This window comes from Salvelinus namaycush, chromosome 16, assembly GCF_016432855.1.
Source record: "Salvelinus namaycush isolate Seneca chromosome 16, SaNama_1.0, whole genome shotgun sequence".
In the NCBI taxonomy this organism is placed as follows: Eukaryota; Metazoa; Chordata; class Actinopteri; order Salmoniformes; family Salmonidae; genus Salvelinus; species Salvelinus namaycush.
Window position 1 is genome coordinate 23,686,816 of NC_052322.1, and position 18,378 is coordinate 23,705,193.

The following is an 18,378-nucleotide window of genomic DNA, read 5'->3' on the forward strand; positions in this document are numbered from 1 at the left end:
GAATCTTGTTTTTTCATGGTCAGAGTCCTTTAGGTGTCTTTTGGCAAACTCCAAGCGGGCGGTCATGTGCCTTTTACTGAGGAGTGGCTTCTGCCTGGCCACTCTACCATGAAGGCCTGATTGGTGGAGTTCTGCAAATGGTTGTCCTTCTGAAAGGTTCTCCCATCTCCACAGAGGAACTATGGAGCTCTGTCAGAGTGACCATCGGGTTCTTGGTCACCTCCCCGACCAAAGCCCTTCTCCCCCAATTGCTCAATTTGGCTGGGCGACCAGCTCTGAAGAGTCTTGGTGGTTCCAAACTTCTTCCATTTAAGAATGATGGAGGCCACTGTGTTCTTGGACCTTCAATGCTGCAGACATTTGTTGGTACCCTTCCCCAGATCTGTGCCTCGACACAATCCTGTCTCTGAGCTCTACGGGCAATTCCTTCGACCTCATGGCTTGGTTTTTGCTCTGACATTCACTGTCAACTGTGGGACCTTATATAGACAGTTGTGTGCCTTTCCAAATCATGTTCAATCAATTGAATTTACCATAGGTGGACTCCGATCAAGTTGTCGAAACATCTCAAAGATGATCAATGTAAACAGGATGCACCTGAGCTCAAGTTCTAGTCTCATAGCAAAGGCTCTGAATACTTATGTAAATAAGGTATTTTCTTAAAAACATTTATACATTTGCAGAAATGTGTAAAAACCTGTTTTCGCTTTGTCATTATGGGGTATTGTGTGTACATTAAGTAAAACATTTTTTAAAATCCATTTTAGAATAAGGCTGTAACGTAACAAAATGTGGAAAAAGGGAAGGGGTCTGAATACTTTCCGAATGCACTGTATATCAATCAATCAAACACATGTATTTATAAAGCCCTTTTTACATCAGCAGATGTCACAAAGTGCTTTACAGAAACCCAGCCTAAAACCCCAAACAGCAAGCAATGCAGATGTAGAGGCACGTTGGCTAGGAAAAACTCCATAGAAAGACAGGAACTTAGGAAGAAACCTAGAGAGAAACCAGGCTCTGAGGGGTGGCCAATCCTCTTCTGTCTGTACCGGGTGGAGATTATAAGAGTACATGGCCATTTAAGGCCAGATTGTTCTTCAAGATGTTCAAACGTTCATAGATGACCAGCAGGGTCAAATTATAATCAGTGGTTGTAGAGGGTGCAACAGGTCAGTGCCTGAGGAGTAAATGTCAGTTGGCTTTTCCTAGCCGAGCATTCAGAGGTCGAGACAGCAGGTGCGGTAGACAGAGAAAGTCGAAAACAGCAGGTCCGGGACAAGGTAGCACGTCTGGTGAACAGGTTCCCTAGCCGCAGACAGAACAGTTGAAACTGGAGCAGCAGCATGACCAGGTGGACTGGGGACAGCCAGGAGTCATCAGGCTAAGTAGTCTTGAGGCATGATCCTATGGCTCAAGAAGGGAGGGGGGAGAGAGAGAGAATTAGACGGATCATACTCAAATTCACACAGGACACCAGATAAGACAGTAGAATTACACCAGATATAACAGACTGACCCTAGCCCCCCGGCACATAGACTATTGCAGCATAGATACTGGAGACTGAGACAGGGGTGGGTCGAGGGACACTGTGGCCCTGCACAATGATACCCCCGGACAGGGCCAACCAGGCAGGTTATAACCCCACCCACTTTGCCAAAGCACAGCCCCCACACCACTAGAGGGATATCAACAGACCACTAACTTACTACCCTGAGACGAGGCTGAGTATAGCCCACGAAGATCTCCTCCACGGCACGAGCCCGATCACGCATTATTTGTCTCTTCCGTAGCAGGCGTAAAAGAAACACAGACCTTACAAGTAGATGCGCAATGGATTATGGTCATTGTAGTTAATTACCACTTTTTATGCGCTAAACTATGTAGAATATCGGCCTGTTGGAAACTACAACTCCTTACTACATTGCACAGTTCAGGCTGGATCTGATTTATCTCCAAAGAAGCTGTGCATTGAGCACAAAAAAAAAATTATGAAATTCAAATAATTGAACCGATGTCAGTCAATTAGTTGTTTATAAACTGAAAAAACCCCAGACATTTCGGTTAATCACTCAGCACTATTGAAAAGACAGCCTGAAATGTCAGCCTGCTTTGGTGGGATGGAGTTTTGGCCTGCCTGATGACATCACCGGGCGGTAAATTAGTTAATAGACCAATAAGAAGGAGTTCCAAACCTCTCTGCCAATAACAGCTAGTTTTCTGTTTTCCCCTTCCAACTCAGACCACTCCCAGACAGTCTGAGCAAAATTCTTGCTTGAGAAATTGCTCTTTGCTAAAAACCTATTTTTGTTTCTTTTTGACCATGTTAATTGAAAACGTAAATCTTGCCCAGATATTATTTGATATTGAGATCAAAATGGCTGCATTGGTAACAACAAAATACTAGCCCCATTCAGTTTTCTAGGAGTCAATGACCTGGTTTTTACTTTCAATCCCTTACTAACCTTTCCATCTCTCCTCTCTCTGTTGCTGTTGGTTAATTAGTTTGATGTCCTCAGGGCCTATGGAGTGAGAGTTAGACATTAATCAACTCAGTTGAATGGGTAGCAGCTCCCCTTCAGCCATTTACTGGCTGGGCTATGGGCTGGAGAGGGGAGAGGGGGAGAGGGGAGAGGGGGAGAGGGGACTCCTGCTGGCCCCTGGTCTTTCAGCTCAAATGTAATGTGAGGAAGAAAATATAGCTTGGTCTTGAATAGCTTGGTCTTGAAAATACTGAGCTAGCAGCACATGCATTTGACTGAGCCTGTCTGAATAGTTGTAGAGCTATAGCTTTACACTCATGGTTTATTAGTAGAGACATCTGGTGTACATTCTGTTTACTACTGTTCATCTAAGAACAGTAGTAAAGTGTACATTTAGCATATGTTCTATATTTGATCTGGCGTGTGTATTTGTGTTAATTTGGCCACCGTGAGCTTCGCTTTGGTTATAGCTTTACGGTTCATAAATACCATCTCAACAGAAGTGACTGGCTCAGAAGAAGCTAAACTCTGCAAACAGGAAGTGTCTCTTTCTCTCTCATTGTTGTGTTTTTATCAACTGTGCTTCCTTTTGCCTGCCGTGGTTACTATGGTTACACCAGCCCCCTGATCTCTAGCGGTGTTATAGGATGGCCCAGGGCAAAGCAGAGCTAGGCCATGTCTGTCTGTGAGAGCTGAGACTGAATACAGCCAGTAAGAGCGAGAGAAGAAGAAGGAGTTAAAAGAGGATGTGGTCTGTTCAAAGATGAGTAAAGAGGGGGGTAGCACTTCTGACTAATTATAGCTCACAGAGAGAAGAAGCACTGCTGTGTGTGTTTTCATATCTTTCAGATAGTTTTTGAAGCGTGGTTGGCTTGTTGTTTTGGGCCTGTCTCTGTCCGTGTCTCTTTCTGTCCCTGTCTCTGTCCCTGTCTCTCTGTTCCTGTCTCTGTCCCTGCCCATGTCCATGTCTCTCTGTCCCTGTCTCTGTCCCTGCCCATGTCCATGTCTCTCTGTCCCTGTCTCTCTGTTCCTGTCTCTGTCCCTGCCCATGTCCATGTCTCTCTGTCCCTGTCTCTCTGTTCCTGTCTCTGTCCCTGCCCATGTCCATGTCTCTCTGTCCCTGTCTCTCTGTCCCTGTCTCTCTGTCCCTGCCTATGTCTCTGTCCCTGTCTCTTAGTCCCTGTCTCCCTGTCCATGGCTGGAACCTGAGTTCTAATCACTAGGGCTTCCTTGCCTGAGCAGGAAACCAAACAATAGACTACTTTAAAAAATGATCTCAGGAGGGCAGCTGGTGGGGAAAGCTGTGTGTGTGTGTGTGTGTGTGTGTGTGTGTGTGTGTGTGTGTGTGTGTGTGTGTGTGTGTGTGTGTGTGTGTGTGTGTGTGTGTGTGTGTGTGTGTGTGTGTGTGTGTGTGTGTGTGTGTGTGTGTGTGTGTGTGATTAATTAAAATGTCTGAGAGCTCTTCTGGTGTTGATTAAAGCTCTCTGCATTCTCCCTGCTCTCTGGGGCTCGTATTTGCGCTGCTCCTTCCACAAAACAGAAAGAGAGAGAGAGACAGGCAGAGAGAGAGAAATTGAGGGAACATAGGAACTGGAGAACTGCAGAGGGACTCAAACAGTTAGTCGGGCCACTTTAAGATTGTAGAAGGAGATTTGAGAAGGACCCAGTTCTTAGAGCTTTTGCTCACTTTTTTTATGCTAACCAATCTCACCCAATTTATTCCAGTAGTATTCCAATCACCCATGTTACGTTAATGGAATCTTTCTAATGTTCCGTAGTAACATATACCATATGGAGAGACGTCACAGTGAGGCCTTGGTAATAAATCTCACATTGTGTTGTTTTATCTCGGCACCCCCTGACCCCACTAAAGGAAACCTGAGTTGTTTTGGAAACCCAGGTAAGGACAGTGGAAACTTTAGCCTGGACAGAATGTATAATACATAAACCTCTGCTCCACTGTCAATCCACTGGCCCACAAAGAAAGAGGTAGTCACACACACAAATGCCAAGTTATCTTTACTCATTGTGTATTTATTCCTCGTTAATATTTGTATATTCTTATTTTTTTAAATCATAAAAAGTCTACACCTATTTATGAAACATGTGACAAATAACGTTTGTCACACCGTTTACGAATAGCAAGATGTACTTGGCTTAGCTGAGGAGTTACAGAGATAGTCTCTGTTTTTATTCCGTATTTAAACGGGTCCCTGTATTTCCTTGGAGCAGTCAGCCACTGTGGACAGGTCTACTTCACTTCACTGTGTATGCTGAGCATGTTATACAAGCTGCCATGTGGGCACAATTTTCCATGCTGATTCTCTCTCTCTCTCTCTCTCTCTCTCTCTGTCTAGCAGTCTATCTACTCTCCTATACTAATTCATCAACTGTATAAGTTATTATACATGAACCTTGGACCTCTTTCAGTAACTCTAGGCTTGATGACGTGAAGCTCTATTTGGAATGCTATAAGTAGTTACTTCCACTTGAGAGGACTAGGCCCTGGGAAAGCAGGTCTGACTGACTGAGGAATTGAAGACTAGTGAAGGAGGTAAGGAAGCACATGATATTGAACCAGCACCATGGAAGGAGGAAGATCTCAGTCCACAGGCACGTCATTATGGTCGGCTTCAATTAGGCAACACACACGCGCATACACACTGAGGCACCCATGCACACACATGCAGGCACACACACACACACACACACACACACACACACACACACACACACACACACACACACACACACACACACACACACAGAGAGAGAGAGGTAGGTCTCAGGTGATTTCCATAACGATGAGGGCTGGAAGCACACCTTCCATTGGTAGTCCATAGATAGCTCTCTGGCACATCTGTCCTCCCACACAAACAAATGAGCTGGCCGGATAGGATCACATCACACTATACCAGTCACACGCCACACACACACACAAACGTGTGCGCACACATGCCAGCCTGAGATAAACCATTCACAGGGAGGGCCACATACAATGTCTCTGTTATTCCACAGCTGGTTATTTTGGGCTTGTTTATATTGTTTTTCTATGGGAAAATGTTATTTCACAGTACATACAGTACTTATCTCTGGTGCTTTATCAATCTGGAATTGTTTCTCTTGATTCTGCCTCGAACCATATCACAAAAGTCAACTTTTCATTTTGACCCCAGATTCGAATTCCATGAAAACACAACTCATATCTTTATATTAGCAACACTCTATTTTCCAAGCTCCCTATGTGCTCACATTGTTTTGGAGGTATGTTCTACACATTTTTATTAGTGACAGGTTGATAGATATGCTGGGCCATGATTAACATTCCTGCTGTAATTCCAGACATATTTACCCAGCAGAGGAAGTCTACATACTGCTACTCTGCTCTGCTGTTCTGCTCTCTGTCAACCTTTGTCTTATCTTACCTGTCTGTCTGTTTCTGTCTGTCTGTCCTACTGCTACAGCTCATAGAGATGGGAGGGGAGGAGAGGAGAGGTGAAGAGATAAAGGAAGAGAATGGAGGAGAGGGGAAGAGAATGGAGGAGAGGGGAAGAGAATGGAGGAGAGGGGAAGAGGGGAAGAGAATGGAGGAGAGGGGAAGAGAATGGAGGAGAGGACTGACAGGACATGGAGGAGACTAGTGACTAGTCTGGAACCAACAGGACCCTGAACAGCTTCTACCCCCAAGCCATAAGACTGTTAAATAGTTAGTCCGGGTAGCTATTGGTTAACTATTTAACGATCCGCTTGACCCTTTTTGCACCTTTTGTTTTTACTCATCACATACGCTGCTGCTACTGTTTATTATCTGTCACTTTATTCCTAGTTATATGTACATATCTACCTCAATTACCTTGTACCCTGTGTATATAGCCAAGTTAATCTTTACTCATTGTGTATTTATTATAACTTTTTACTTTTTAGATGATTTCTCTATTTTCTTTCTCTCTGCAATGCTGGGAAAGGCCCATCAGCAAGCATTTCACTATTAGTCTAAACCTGTTGTTAACGAAGCATGTGACAAATATTATTTTATTTTACTTTATTTGACTACCTACCCTGACTGACCTATCCACCTCATTTTTGAACGTTGCTATGGGCACAGCCAAACAACGGAAGTGATGGATTCGACTTCCGCTTTACTTTCCCACTGCAGCACGCTGGTGGCAAACTTGCCAGTGTAAATTATTTGAAAGAGTACATTTACAGAGTATAAAAGTAAAGTAAACATGTATACTGTAAGTGTATAAGTCTAATTTTATATTTATTTAATTCAAGTTAGTTGGGTTGTGTCAGTGTTAAGGCCCGGGTCTTCAACCAAGCCAATAACTATAACGATGATGATAAACAATAGGCTACATAACTATAAAACGTTGGTGAGCATCCACACTAGAAGAAAGTTAATAGTATATCGTTATACAGTCCTACACCTGTTAATCAACTGATCAACGCACCGTACATGCTGCTATTAGGTAACACAAGACCATTCATGAGGTCTCTAACGCACAGATAGTGGTTCAGACCGTTCAGTGCTTTCAAGGTGTGTTCATTGTCATAGTGACAACTGCAAATAATACTTCAATGTACATGTAGGCATAATGAAAATAATATAGTAACTCGTTTTTAAATGTAGCAATTCGACAACAAACACTGTTTACTCTGCTCATCTTTTAGGCCTACATAATGCCATTGCCTCATTGCTCAAGTGGTTTGCAAGTGATTTCCATTTTTCTAATGGTTGTCAATTTCTTTGGGTCTTCTTTTTTTTACAGTGCTCACCTCTGTCTGTCCTGTGCAACTATTTGCAATGCATCAGTGCAACAATGTTATCATAACGGGCCAAAAGGGATCACACCAATGCACTTTCTCTCCTTAACTTTCCCCGACATGCATTTCCTATGCTGTAGGCCTGTTTTACATTCAGCAATTAGCAAGAGCAAGCCTTCTCATTTCCCCGAATAGGCTATTAGGTCTAGAATAAAACACGATCAAAATAAATGTCCTATAGCTTTTGTAGTCTATATCTTTCCCTGGGATTTTATGAGAAGAGGAATGCCCGGCCTATTGCGGAGTGGCTTGCGCACGGGAACAGCTGGAAGAGAGAGGCTAGTGATGTGTAGCCGAAGTAAGAAGCTAAATATTAGCTAGATATTAGGCCATTCAGTAGCTAAATATTAGAGCTATAGGCAAAATATTTGCCTGTCAAAGTGCAAGAAAAATAAGTAACCAGATTATGAAATGGCAGATCTCAAATCAAATTTTAATTGTCACATGTTTCGTAAAACGGGTGTAGACTAACAGTGAAATTCTTTCTTACGAGCCCTTCTCAACAATGAAGAATACAATAAATAAAAAATCATATTTAAAAAAATAGTAACACGAGCAATGATAGCTTGACTATATACATTGGGTACTAGTACCGAGTCGATGTGCAGGGGTATTAGGAAATTGAGGTAGATATGTACAGTACATATAGGTATTAGGTAGGGGTAAAGTGACTAGGCAACAGGATAGGCCTAGGCCAAGGTTTGTAGACAAAATTATTATTCATGTGCTACAACAACACAGTTCAATGAGGAATGTATTATTGTTATCAAGTGAATACACAATTATTGTCCATAGACAGTAAACTTCAGTGATGTGGGCTAATTGGAATAACTGCTCATAAATAAATGTTTCATGCCGAAATAACTGCATAGGCCAATAGACTAGACCTGATCATGCAACCATTTGGTTCAGTTTGGGTCTATTCTCAACAGTTCACAAGGTCCAGAAAGGTGCATTAGTAGGCCACTCACATGGTGTATGTCTATTTTGTCAGGATGTAGCCCCGTGTTAAGATAGGCCTAATATAGGAACATATGGTCTTCTCCTTTCCAACTCCCCCTGCCTGTTAAAGCCTATTTTACATTCAGCAAACAAGCATTCATCGCTCGTCCAATAGGCTGTTAGTAGGCTAAAGAAAATACGTCAAAATAAGTGTCAAACAAGCTTTTGTTGTCTGGCTTTTCATGCCCCTCGACAAGATTTAAAAGGAATAGCTGTGGCAGCGGAGAGGACAGGTGCGTAAATGCACAACAGAACAATTAAGACACACAGGCTCGAAATGTAGCCTATAGCCTAAGTTCGAAGCGTATGCATGTTAGCCCATAATTCATAAGCTCAATGTTAGGCTTAATATTGCAGTGAAAATATCCAGTCAATTTACACCGCGAGAGAAAAAAAGGTTTAGGCTGTCAGATCATAGTTAGCCTACACTATGTGTGCTCCTGAAGCTGCGCTCCTTCCTAGTCCCAGTCCCTGCGGGTACGCAGCACGAAAAGCTACCCTATTGTTTTAGTTTTTTAGGGACAAGAAATGTATCCTACCTAGACTACAATAACAACACAATGTAATGAAGAATGTTATTATTGTTTTTAAGTGAGTACAAAACACTAGTCTAGCCTGTAAACTGCAGTGAATAGCCTATGACATCTGAATAACCGTTCAAAAGCCTGGCATTTTGAATGCATATTCATTTCAAAATAACTGCATCTAGCCTTCCTGATTGGGCAACCATTTGAATCAATTATGGGGGTTTTCTCGGATGTTTAGCCTACAAGGTCCAGGCACATTAGCAGGACAGTAATATGGTGTATTTTGTCATGGTGTATCAGTTAACAGAAACATGCTAATGCAGGGATTTCTGGTGGCTCGCATATGAAGTATGATAATGCGCAAGCATGGAGGAAGTTGTATCCATAGTTTCCACGTTTGGCTTCCGTGTTTTAAAAGCGTTCGAAAATGAGGTGGATAGGCCTGACTAATGAGGCCTGATACAGGCTTCTGTTATCAACAACTGCATTTCATTACAATTATAAAGAATGCCGCTATTTTGTATGAATATTTCGTATGCGTTAAGTCCTCAAGCATTTCTGCAGAGCTATGTTACCTGATGTACCAACATGTGATGTGGTATCCTAGAAATTGAATAGAGGTGACCTTTGTATATGGCAGGAACAACTCCGTTATGTATCCACATGTTGGAAACGGGCAGCTCCTAGAAGTACATAGAGCACAGCTAACTGCAGGCAATCCTATACTGCAGGCAATCCTATACTGCAGACAGGAATGGCAAGCCATGCTGCGCAGCAGGGTTGACCTCGCGCACTAAACACACACACGCTCAGCGACAGGAGGGCCTGCAGGAAGAGGGAAGGAGGTGTTGAGTTGCACTTGTACTGAGAGATGGTGAAAGACTCCTCCTCAGGAGTGGAACACACACACATATAGAGGTTGGGATCATAATGGGATCATAATAACACTGTGGCATGTCGCCTTTTAGGAGGGAGGGAGGGAGTTTGAGATGCCTCAGTGGAGGCTCAGAGAGGGGGGGGCGGGGGGGCTCCCGTGACTTTCTCAGGGGTGTCAGGTTGTCATAACAATCCCCCTGCTCTGACCTCTTTCCCCTTTCCTCTCCTCTCATTTCTTCTCTGTTTAATTATGTCTCAGGAAGTTCAAAGGGAATACTTTAAGCTCCTGGCAGTCTTGCAGAGACTGGTTGTGTCTGAAATCTGTCTTGTATACTACTTACTGAAACTGCATACATACTTTGTACTAATCGTACTACATACTATTTAAAACGTACTGTTTAGTAAAACCGAATGCAGTAAGCACCAAATATCAACATACTAGGCTACTGAGAATGCATCATCTAATGCGTAATTGCGTTTATTCCCGCCATTGGTTAATTTTTCTACAGCCCGTCACCATATCTGATTATCAGCTGTTGTCAAACACGTGAGTCTGAAAAACAATTATCTTCCTCAGTTGGGTGCAGCGAATTCTACTAGATGAAAAGCTGAAATGAGTAGGCATTTAAAGCATACTCAAGTTTTGACATTTTCATGTAGTATAAAACTTTCTTTTCGCATACCCAAAATGCCTTCTATTTATAATGCAAGTATTCAGACACGGTCACAGAATGTAAAGGAACTGAACCTGCATGACTAGGAAATTGCTCATAATGTAGGTGAACCTTTCCACTAAGTAACTTGACTTGTGTTTTAAGCTTGGCCAAGTGTGGGGCTTTTGTAGTGCCTTCATGGAATAAATTCTTTATTAATTTTTTTGGGGAAAAGAGACGGTTGGAGAATTGATGCAGACTGAATGTAGACCAGAGGATACAGTGGTGATAGATAGTGTGTTGTAGATAGGGTTGCACATTTTGGGGAATATTCAGAGGTGGGAACTTTTCGTGGGAATTAAAGGAATATATGGGAATTAACGGAAATATATGCAAATTAATATTAATACCATTTAAATGTAGATATGTTTTGCATTGGATATATTTACCATATCATATGGAGACTGAAATATAATTTTTTTTACCTTATCATAAGTAGACATAATTGCAAATGATTAAATCCTTCCAATGGAAATTTTAAAAACTATTTAGTTACAAATTTAACTTTAATTCAATTAGTTGACTCTTCACATGGGATGATTTCACTGTACAACAAAAGAAAGGAAATATTGAATGATCCCCAATGATCCATCGCATCTCCCAAAAACATTTTCAACATACATCTGTAAAATGATAGTCTAGAAACTAAAGATTTGGTTGTCTTCCTCTCAGGCTTCCATGTCTTCTTCCTGGACCTCCTCAATGTCCACCTCTTGAACATCAGACTCTGAGGCCTCATCTTCACTGTCACTTTCCAACCTTGTTGAGGATGGCTCGTTGTCAGGCTCAAAGAGACTCAAATTTTCCCGGATGGCCACCAATTTTTCAACCCTTGTATTGGTCAGCCTGTTGTGTGCTTTGGTGTGTGTGTGTTCCCAAACAAAGACCAGGTGCGCTCTGAGGCAGCTGATGTTGGTGGGATTTGGAGGATGATGGAGGCAACAGGGGAAAGAGCCTCAGATCCACAAAGTCCCTTCCACCAGGTGGCTGATTAGATATGTTGGCACAACTGCCATATTGCATCCATCCCAAAGCCCTTGCTTGGAAGTGTACTTCGCCAGACTGCCAAGAACCTTGCCCTCATCCAGGCCAAGGTGGCGAGACACAGTAGTGATGACCCCATAGGCCCTGTTGATCTCTGCACCAGACAGGATGCTCTTGCCAGCATTCTTGGGGTCCAACATGTACACTGCGGTGTGTATGGGCTTCAAGCAGAAGTCTTCACGCTTTTTGATGTATTTCAGAACTGCAGTTTTCTCTGCTTGGAGCAACAGTGAAGTGGGCAGGGCAGTACGGATTTCTTCTCTTACATCTGCAAGCAGAGTCTGAACATCAAACAGGATGGCATTGTCTCCCTCAATCTGTGCAATTGCTACTGCTATAGGTTTCAGCAGTTTCAGGCTGCTTACCACTCTCTCCCAAAATACATCATCCAGGAGGATCCTCTTGATGGGGCTGTCCATATCGGCAGAAAAAAAACCATCTGATTCCAGGAGGACCATGAGCTGTCGCTATCTTTAAGGTGTCTGATTCCTCATTTTCACCTCGAATAGAAGTAGAGGGACTTTTGTCAGAGGTTGCTTGTTGTGAGCACTGAGGGAACTTTATGCACTTGGCCAGATGATTCTGCATCTTTGTTGCATTCTTCACATGTGATTTGGCACAGTATTTGCAAATGTACACAGCTTTTCCTTCTACATTAGCTGCAGTGAAATGTCTCCACACATCAGATAGTGCCCGTGGCATTTTCCTGTAAAGATTAGAGAAAAAAAAGACTAAAAATACAAATAAATACAGATAAAGAGTTAAGCAGTTAGATTAAACAACTCCTTTTTAAGACAAATGTTTTAAAATGAAACATGTATGGAAACAGGTGAATTAACACTCCTCAGTTAGCAGGCTCAAGCAAGCTAAAACCCACATGGTAGCAAAAACTAACTAGCAGAAAGTGTTAACAAGTTATAAATGATTTAAACACACTTTGCTGTAGGCTACTTTTTACTAATTAACAAAAAATCATGCATGCATCGTCATATAAAATATATTCACCCCACCCAGTATTGTAATCAAAACTAATCAGAAAGCATGTAGTCCTTGGCTCAGACAGTGTAGTGGTGTGGGCTCAATAGTGTGCAAGATCTTGAGAATCAGCTGTACATGTGATGGAGGAATGCACTGTGCATGGGATAGTTTATCCAAAATATGCTACAAGACCTAGAATTGCCATATGTATATCCCACAAAAAAAGGTTAATTGTTATAAGCTAACTTTTTTAGATGAATTTAAGCAAAATTCCCCAAATTCCTGGGACATTAACCGGAAACTTTCCGACCCTTTGCAACCCTAGTTGCAGACAGTTGTTGTATTCCTGGGTGTCACCACTGGCACCATTCTGTGGACTGTCATCAATCTTTTAGTGTATGCAGAGTGACAAGGCTTATCTACAGGCCCTAAAGGACTGTTTGCACACTCAGACACACACACACACACACACACACACACACACACACACATACATACATACATACATACATACACACACACACATACACATACACACCTTTGCATTAACAAATACATTTATATTTTCAGAATGGTTCCTTTTTTAAAAACTTTATACACATTATGTGCATACATATTCAATACATTTTCCTTGGAGGATGTTGTTTGTGCTACATATCCTCTCGGCCGATGGACAGGACCTCTGATGAGGAGGAAAAACAAAAGTCACCATAGAAATTAGCAGAAGAGCCTGAAAAAAAACATTCCTCCCACCCCAAAATAGATGTAGACATGCCAATTAGAGCCTCCAGTCCAGTCAGCATAAACAAAAGGAGGGGGAGGGAGGAAGGGGGGGGATGGAGGGGAGGGAGGGAGGGGGAGGTGTCTGACCAAAGTGGAGCAGATGTCACTTGGTCAACACTTCCTGTTTTGTTGGCCTTTTTATTTTGAGACGCCTAATTTAGAGGCCCAGCCGGTCTGCCCCTCTCTCTCTGTGGAGCTGGGCCTGAGATTTACACTGACACTTTGGCTCCCATTGTTCCAGTTTCCTTTCTCTCCTAGCAGACCTGACCACAGAGGACGTCACTCAGCTCCAACTCAGCCTCCATCAACACAGACTATAGTGTTGATAGTGTCACCACTGTCTGTTCCCCACGCTTTTCCCCTTTTTCTAACCTTATTCAGAGGATACAAATGTCAGCAGTTGACATGTTTTTTTGGGGGGGTGGGGTGTGTGTACTTACTCCAACTTCATACTACAGTTATGGTACTGTACACATAAGTTATCCGTGCAGAATGTTCATGTCAACTGATGAGTGGAGTGGTAGAGGTTATAAGAGGTAAAGTGTGTCTAGTTACAGAAAGGCTTGGTTTCATACTTACTCAATCAGTCATTCTGTGTTCTGCCTAATCTGGAGGAGGGACCAGAGGGAGAGAGGTTCCCGTACACACTGGCCATACTGGTATAACCGGTCCAGAGCGGAGAACAATATTCTGGGGAAGGCGAGAGGAGGAGGAGGAGGAGAGACTCATTGTCTTCTGTCTGTTCATTGTTCAGTTGGACTCATTATCCCTCAGGCCAGCATGGAACCAGGCTTCAATAACCACATCTCATCATCATCACATCACAGCCAATCAGAGCACAGAGACCATGACTTCATCATCACATCACAGCCTATCAGAGCACAGAGACCATGATTTCATCATCACATCACAGCCTATCAGAGCACAGAGAAGATGACTTCATCATCACATCACAGCCTATCAGAGCACAGAGACCATGATTTCATCATCACATCATAGCACAGAGACCATGACTTCTTCACATCACAGCCTATCAGAGCACAGAGACCATGATTTCATCATCACATCACAGCCTATCAGAGCACAGAGAAGATGACTTCATCATCACGTCACAGTCTATCAGATCACAGAGACCACGACTTCACAGCCTATCAGATCACAGAGAGCATGACTTAGGCTGTAATGTGATGATATAGTGCACTACTTTTGAGCCAGGGATTTGGGTGCCATTCAGGACACTGCCTCTGTCTGTTGTACTGTAATGGTTATTGTATTGTTCTTCCACTGAGTGTTCCTCAGACAGACAAAAAAAACAGACCATCAGGCAGACAGTGCATTTCTATGTGCAGTCCTGCTCACATTTGCTTGACATTTTTATGAGTTTGTCCATCAGCCAGTTTCATATTTCAGACATTCTCAGATGCATAGTTTACCTTTGAGAGGGTCAGACAAACAGGGTATCTTTCTCACAACACAGACAGGCAAACACACACACACACACACACACACACACACACACACACACACACACACACACACACACACACACACACACACACACACACACACACACACAGGCAAACACACACACACACAGGCAAACACTCTCACTCACATACTCATCCCCTTTCCCAGTGGGTTCCATTACTGTGGAAACTAAAGGTGAGGGACAGTCTGGTGAAAAACAAAAGGCTTGTATAGGTAAATGTTGTCTCTAAATATAGCTGGCGGTGGGAGAGGGATGCAAACAGAAAAGGCGCTTGTGTTTTCTGCTGATGAGTGGCCCCCTTTGTTTCCTTTTATGAGTCGCTGATGTTACGTTCCTGGAATAATCCACTTGTTCCTCCTTATTTGTCAGACTCTAGTCAGTGTCTCCTAAATAGTACACTAGTCCCTATATTATGCACAAAAGTAGTGCACTATATAGGGAGTAGGGTGTCATTTGGGATGCACACAGAGAGCCTGTTGATTCCTCGTCAAGAAGGATTTTAATAATTCCAAACATTGATGGCATTCATGCAGCCTCTGTCAAGGTTTTCGCCTTTCTCTTCTCCAGCCTCCTAATATGGAGGCCTTAAGCAGAGGGCTGTGTCAGTACATGTTATGGCCCGGTTGTTACAGCTGCATTTATACACAAACACCAACTGGACTTTAAAAGACAAAAATGTCCGTCAGAAGGCTTCACCCCCATCGCGTCTGCAATGCATGCATTCATTTTTACACAGAAAAACACACTGCCACATGCACACACACACACACACACACACACACACACACACACACACACACACACACACACACACACACACACACACACACACACACACACACACACACACACACACACCTCATCAGCCCGTTTTTAGTCCTACATTAGGATTGTGAAAAGCTCATCTTTCATTCCTAGATAAACACACTTTTGTTGGTTCTCTCTCATTAGCAGTAGGGAGTGATTGATTTAGTTAAACAGTAATAATGCTAGTCGGGTGAACAATGAAGTGTTTGTGTAATGATACAGTATATGTTGACACTGTCCCCAGCTGGCTGTGCACTGTGAGGGCCTGCAAACAGCCCTTGGATTTCCATGGGCGTCCAAACTAAAGCATGAATCACATCATCTGTTGTTCCCATTCGGGATGTGAGAGTACACAGCTGGCTATATCAGTGTGTATGAAAGAGGCTTTTCTCCTCACACACAGGCACTGCACACTACACACCACAGCAGTGTTGTAGGCTATAGAATATATCTATCTTACCCTCAGTCACTCCACATGCTCCTCAACCCAGCTGTGAGATACAGTTCTACTGCCTGCAGGTCCTGACACAAGACAGAAACATTCTCGCTGGTGCTGCTTGGAATTTGGAAGCAGGCCAAGTCAAACTTCATGAAATGTACAGTACATCATTTCACTTTACAAAGCCTCAGACAATTGAGACTTTGTGTGTGTAGTTATCAACTCAACCAAAGACTTGGCAATTATGTCAATAATTGTTTTGAGTCTGTGTCCGTATCCGTGTGTGAGAGTGTGAATGCATGTGTGTGTGTCAGTACTGTGCAGTAAAACCCGCAGCTCTTTCCCAACCCCGTCCTGGATCCTGTTGTAGAGCGCGGCAAGGCAATCTTTCCCACTGACTCACCCATGCAATGCAAATGTCCTGGATTATCATGCAAATCAGACATTTATGTCAGTGAATAATCTATAGTGAGGAGAGACAGTGGAGGGGAGAGGGAAAGGCTGTGAGAGTGGAGGGGAGAGGGAAAGGCTGTGAGAGTGGAGGGGAGAGGGAAAGGCTGTGAGAGTGGAGGGGAGAGGGAAAGGCTGTGAGACAGTGGAGGGGAGAGGGAAAGGCTGTGAGAGTGGAGGGGAGAGGGAAAGGCTGTGAGACAGTGGAGGGGAGAGGGAAAGGCTATGAGAGTGGAGGGGAGAGGGAAAGGCTGTGAGACAGTGGAGGGGAGAGGGAAAGGCTGTGAGAGTGGAGGGGAGAGGGAAAGGCTGTGAGACAGTGGAGGGGAGAGGGAAAGGCTGTGAGAGTGGAGGGGAGAGGGAAAGGCTGTGAGAGTGGAGGGGAGAGGGAAAGGCTGTGAGAGTGGAGGGGAGAGGGAAAGGCTGTGAGAGTGGAGGGGAGAGGGAAAGGCTGTGAGACAGTGGAGGGGAGAGGGAAAGGCTGTGAGACAGTGGAGGGGAGAGGGAAAGGCTGTGAGACAGTGGAGGGGAGAGGGAAAGGCTGTGAGACAGTGGAGGGGAGAGGGAAAGGCTGTGAGACAGTGGAGGGGAGAGGGAAAGGCTGTGAGACAGTGGAGGGGAGAGGGAAAGGCTGTGAGACAGTGGAGGGGAGAGGGAAAGGCTGTGAGACAGTGGAGGGGAGAGGGAAAGGCTGTGAGACAGTGGAGGGGAGAGGGAAAGGCTGTGAGAGTGGAGGGGAGAGGGAAAGGCTGTGAGACAGTGGAGGGGAGAGGGAAAGGCTGTGAGAGTGGAGGGGAGAGGGAAAGGCTGTGAGAGTGGAGGGGAGAGGGAATGGCTGTGAGACAGTGGAGGGGAGAGGGAAAGGCTGTGAGAGTGGAGGGGAGAGGGAAAGGCTGTGAGACAGTGGAGGGGAGAGGGAAAGGCTGTGAGACAGTGGAGGGGAGAGGGAAAGGCTGTGAGACAGTGGAGGGGAGAGGGAAAGGCTGTGAGACAGTGGAGGGGAGAGGGAAAGGCTGTGAGACGGTGGAGGGGAGAGGGAAAGGCTGTGAGAGTGGAGGGGAGAGGGAAAGGCTGTGAGAGTGGAGGGGAGAGGGAAAGGCTGTGAGACAGTGGAGGGGAGAGGGAAAGGCTGTGAGACAGTGGAGGGGAGAGGGAAAGGCTGTGAGAGTGGAGGGGAGAGGGAAAGGCTGTGAGACAGTGGAGGGGAGAGGGAAAGGCTGTGAGACAGTGGAGGGGAGAGGGAAAGGCTGTGAGACAGTGGAGGGGAGAGGGAAAGGCTGTGAGACAGTGGAGGGGAGAGGGAAAGGCTGTGAGACAGTGTTGTATATGTACAGCAGACATTCTTTTTGTATGTGTCGTGTCCAGTGTGGGATCGCCGCTCACATTCATCTAGCCCACATCTATACACTGAGTGGGCTGTGCCTCTGGTCTATTTATCTCCCTCTCTGTCACATCTCTCTTTCTCTCTCTCTTCTCTTTACTCAACAGTACCTCTCTCTCCTATACGGTTAGTTTCTGGGAGTTAAGTGTTACTGCCGTACAATAATTAAACACTTGATCTGAAGTCAAGAGGTTGGAAGTAAGAAATGGATTTTCTGAGAAACTCAACTCTCTCCCCTCCCTCCACTAGAGCCCTCAGTGTCGGCGCCCCTGGGGTCAGTCCCAATGGACCTGCGTGTGACGGAGCGTGTGATGCGGCCGGGTTCGGACACGGCCCTGCTGACGCCCCTGCACCCTCCTCTGCTCCACAGCCCCTTCTCCCACCAGCCCTGCACTACCTTCTCACAGCACCAGCTGCACCAACACATACGGGTACGTACTGCATCGTTAGGCCTGCTCTCAGCACACATTGTTGCCAAACACCGACACACACACTGATGTGAAAGGAACCCATAAATTGCATTACATGTCTGTAATGTTTAATGTGTAATGTTTCTTATACATTTTAGCTCGTATTAAT

General features: G+C 44.4%; 1 protein-coding gene across 1 annotated transcript in view; it reads left to right on the forward strand.

Annotated features, from left to right (window-relative positions):
- The window catches only part of LOC120061206 (histone deacetylase 7-like), a 65,997-nt gene that overhangs the window by 24,250 nt on the left and 23,369 nt on the right, over positions 1-18,378 (forward strand). The window contains exon 3 of the mRNA XM_039010831.1: positions 18,049-18,230. Coding sequence (XP_038866759.1) covers positions 18,049-18,230 — 182 coding nt within the window. The remainder of the gene's footprint in view (positions 1-18,048; positions 18,231-18,378) is intronic.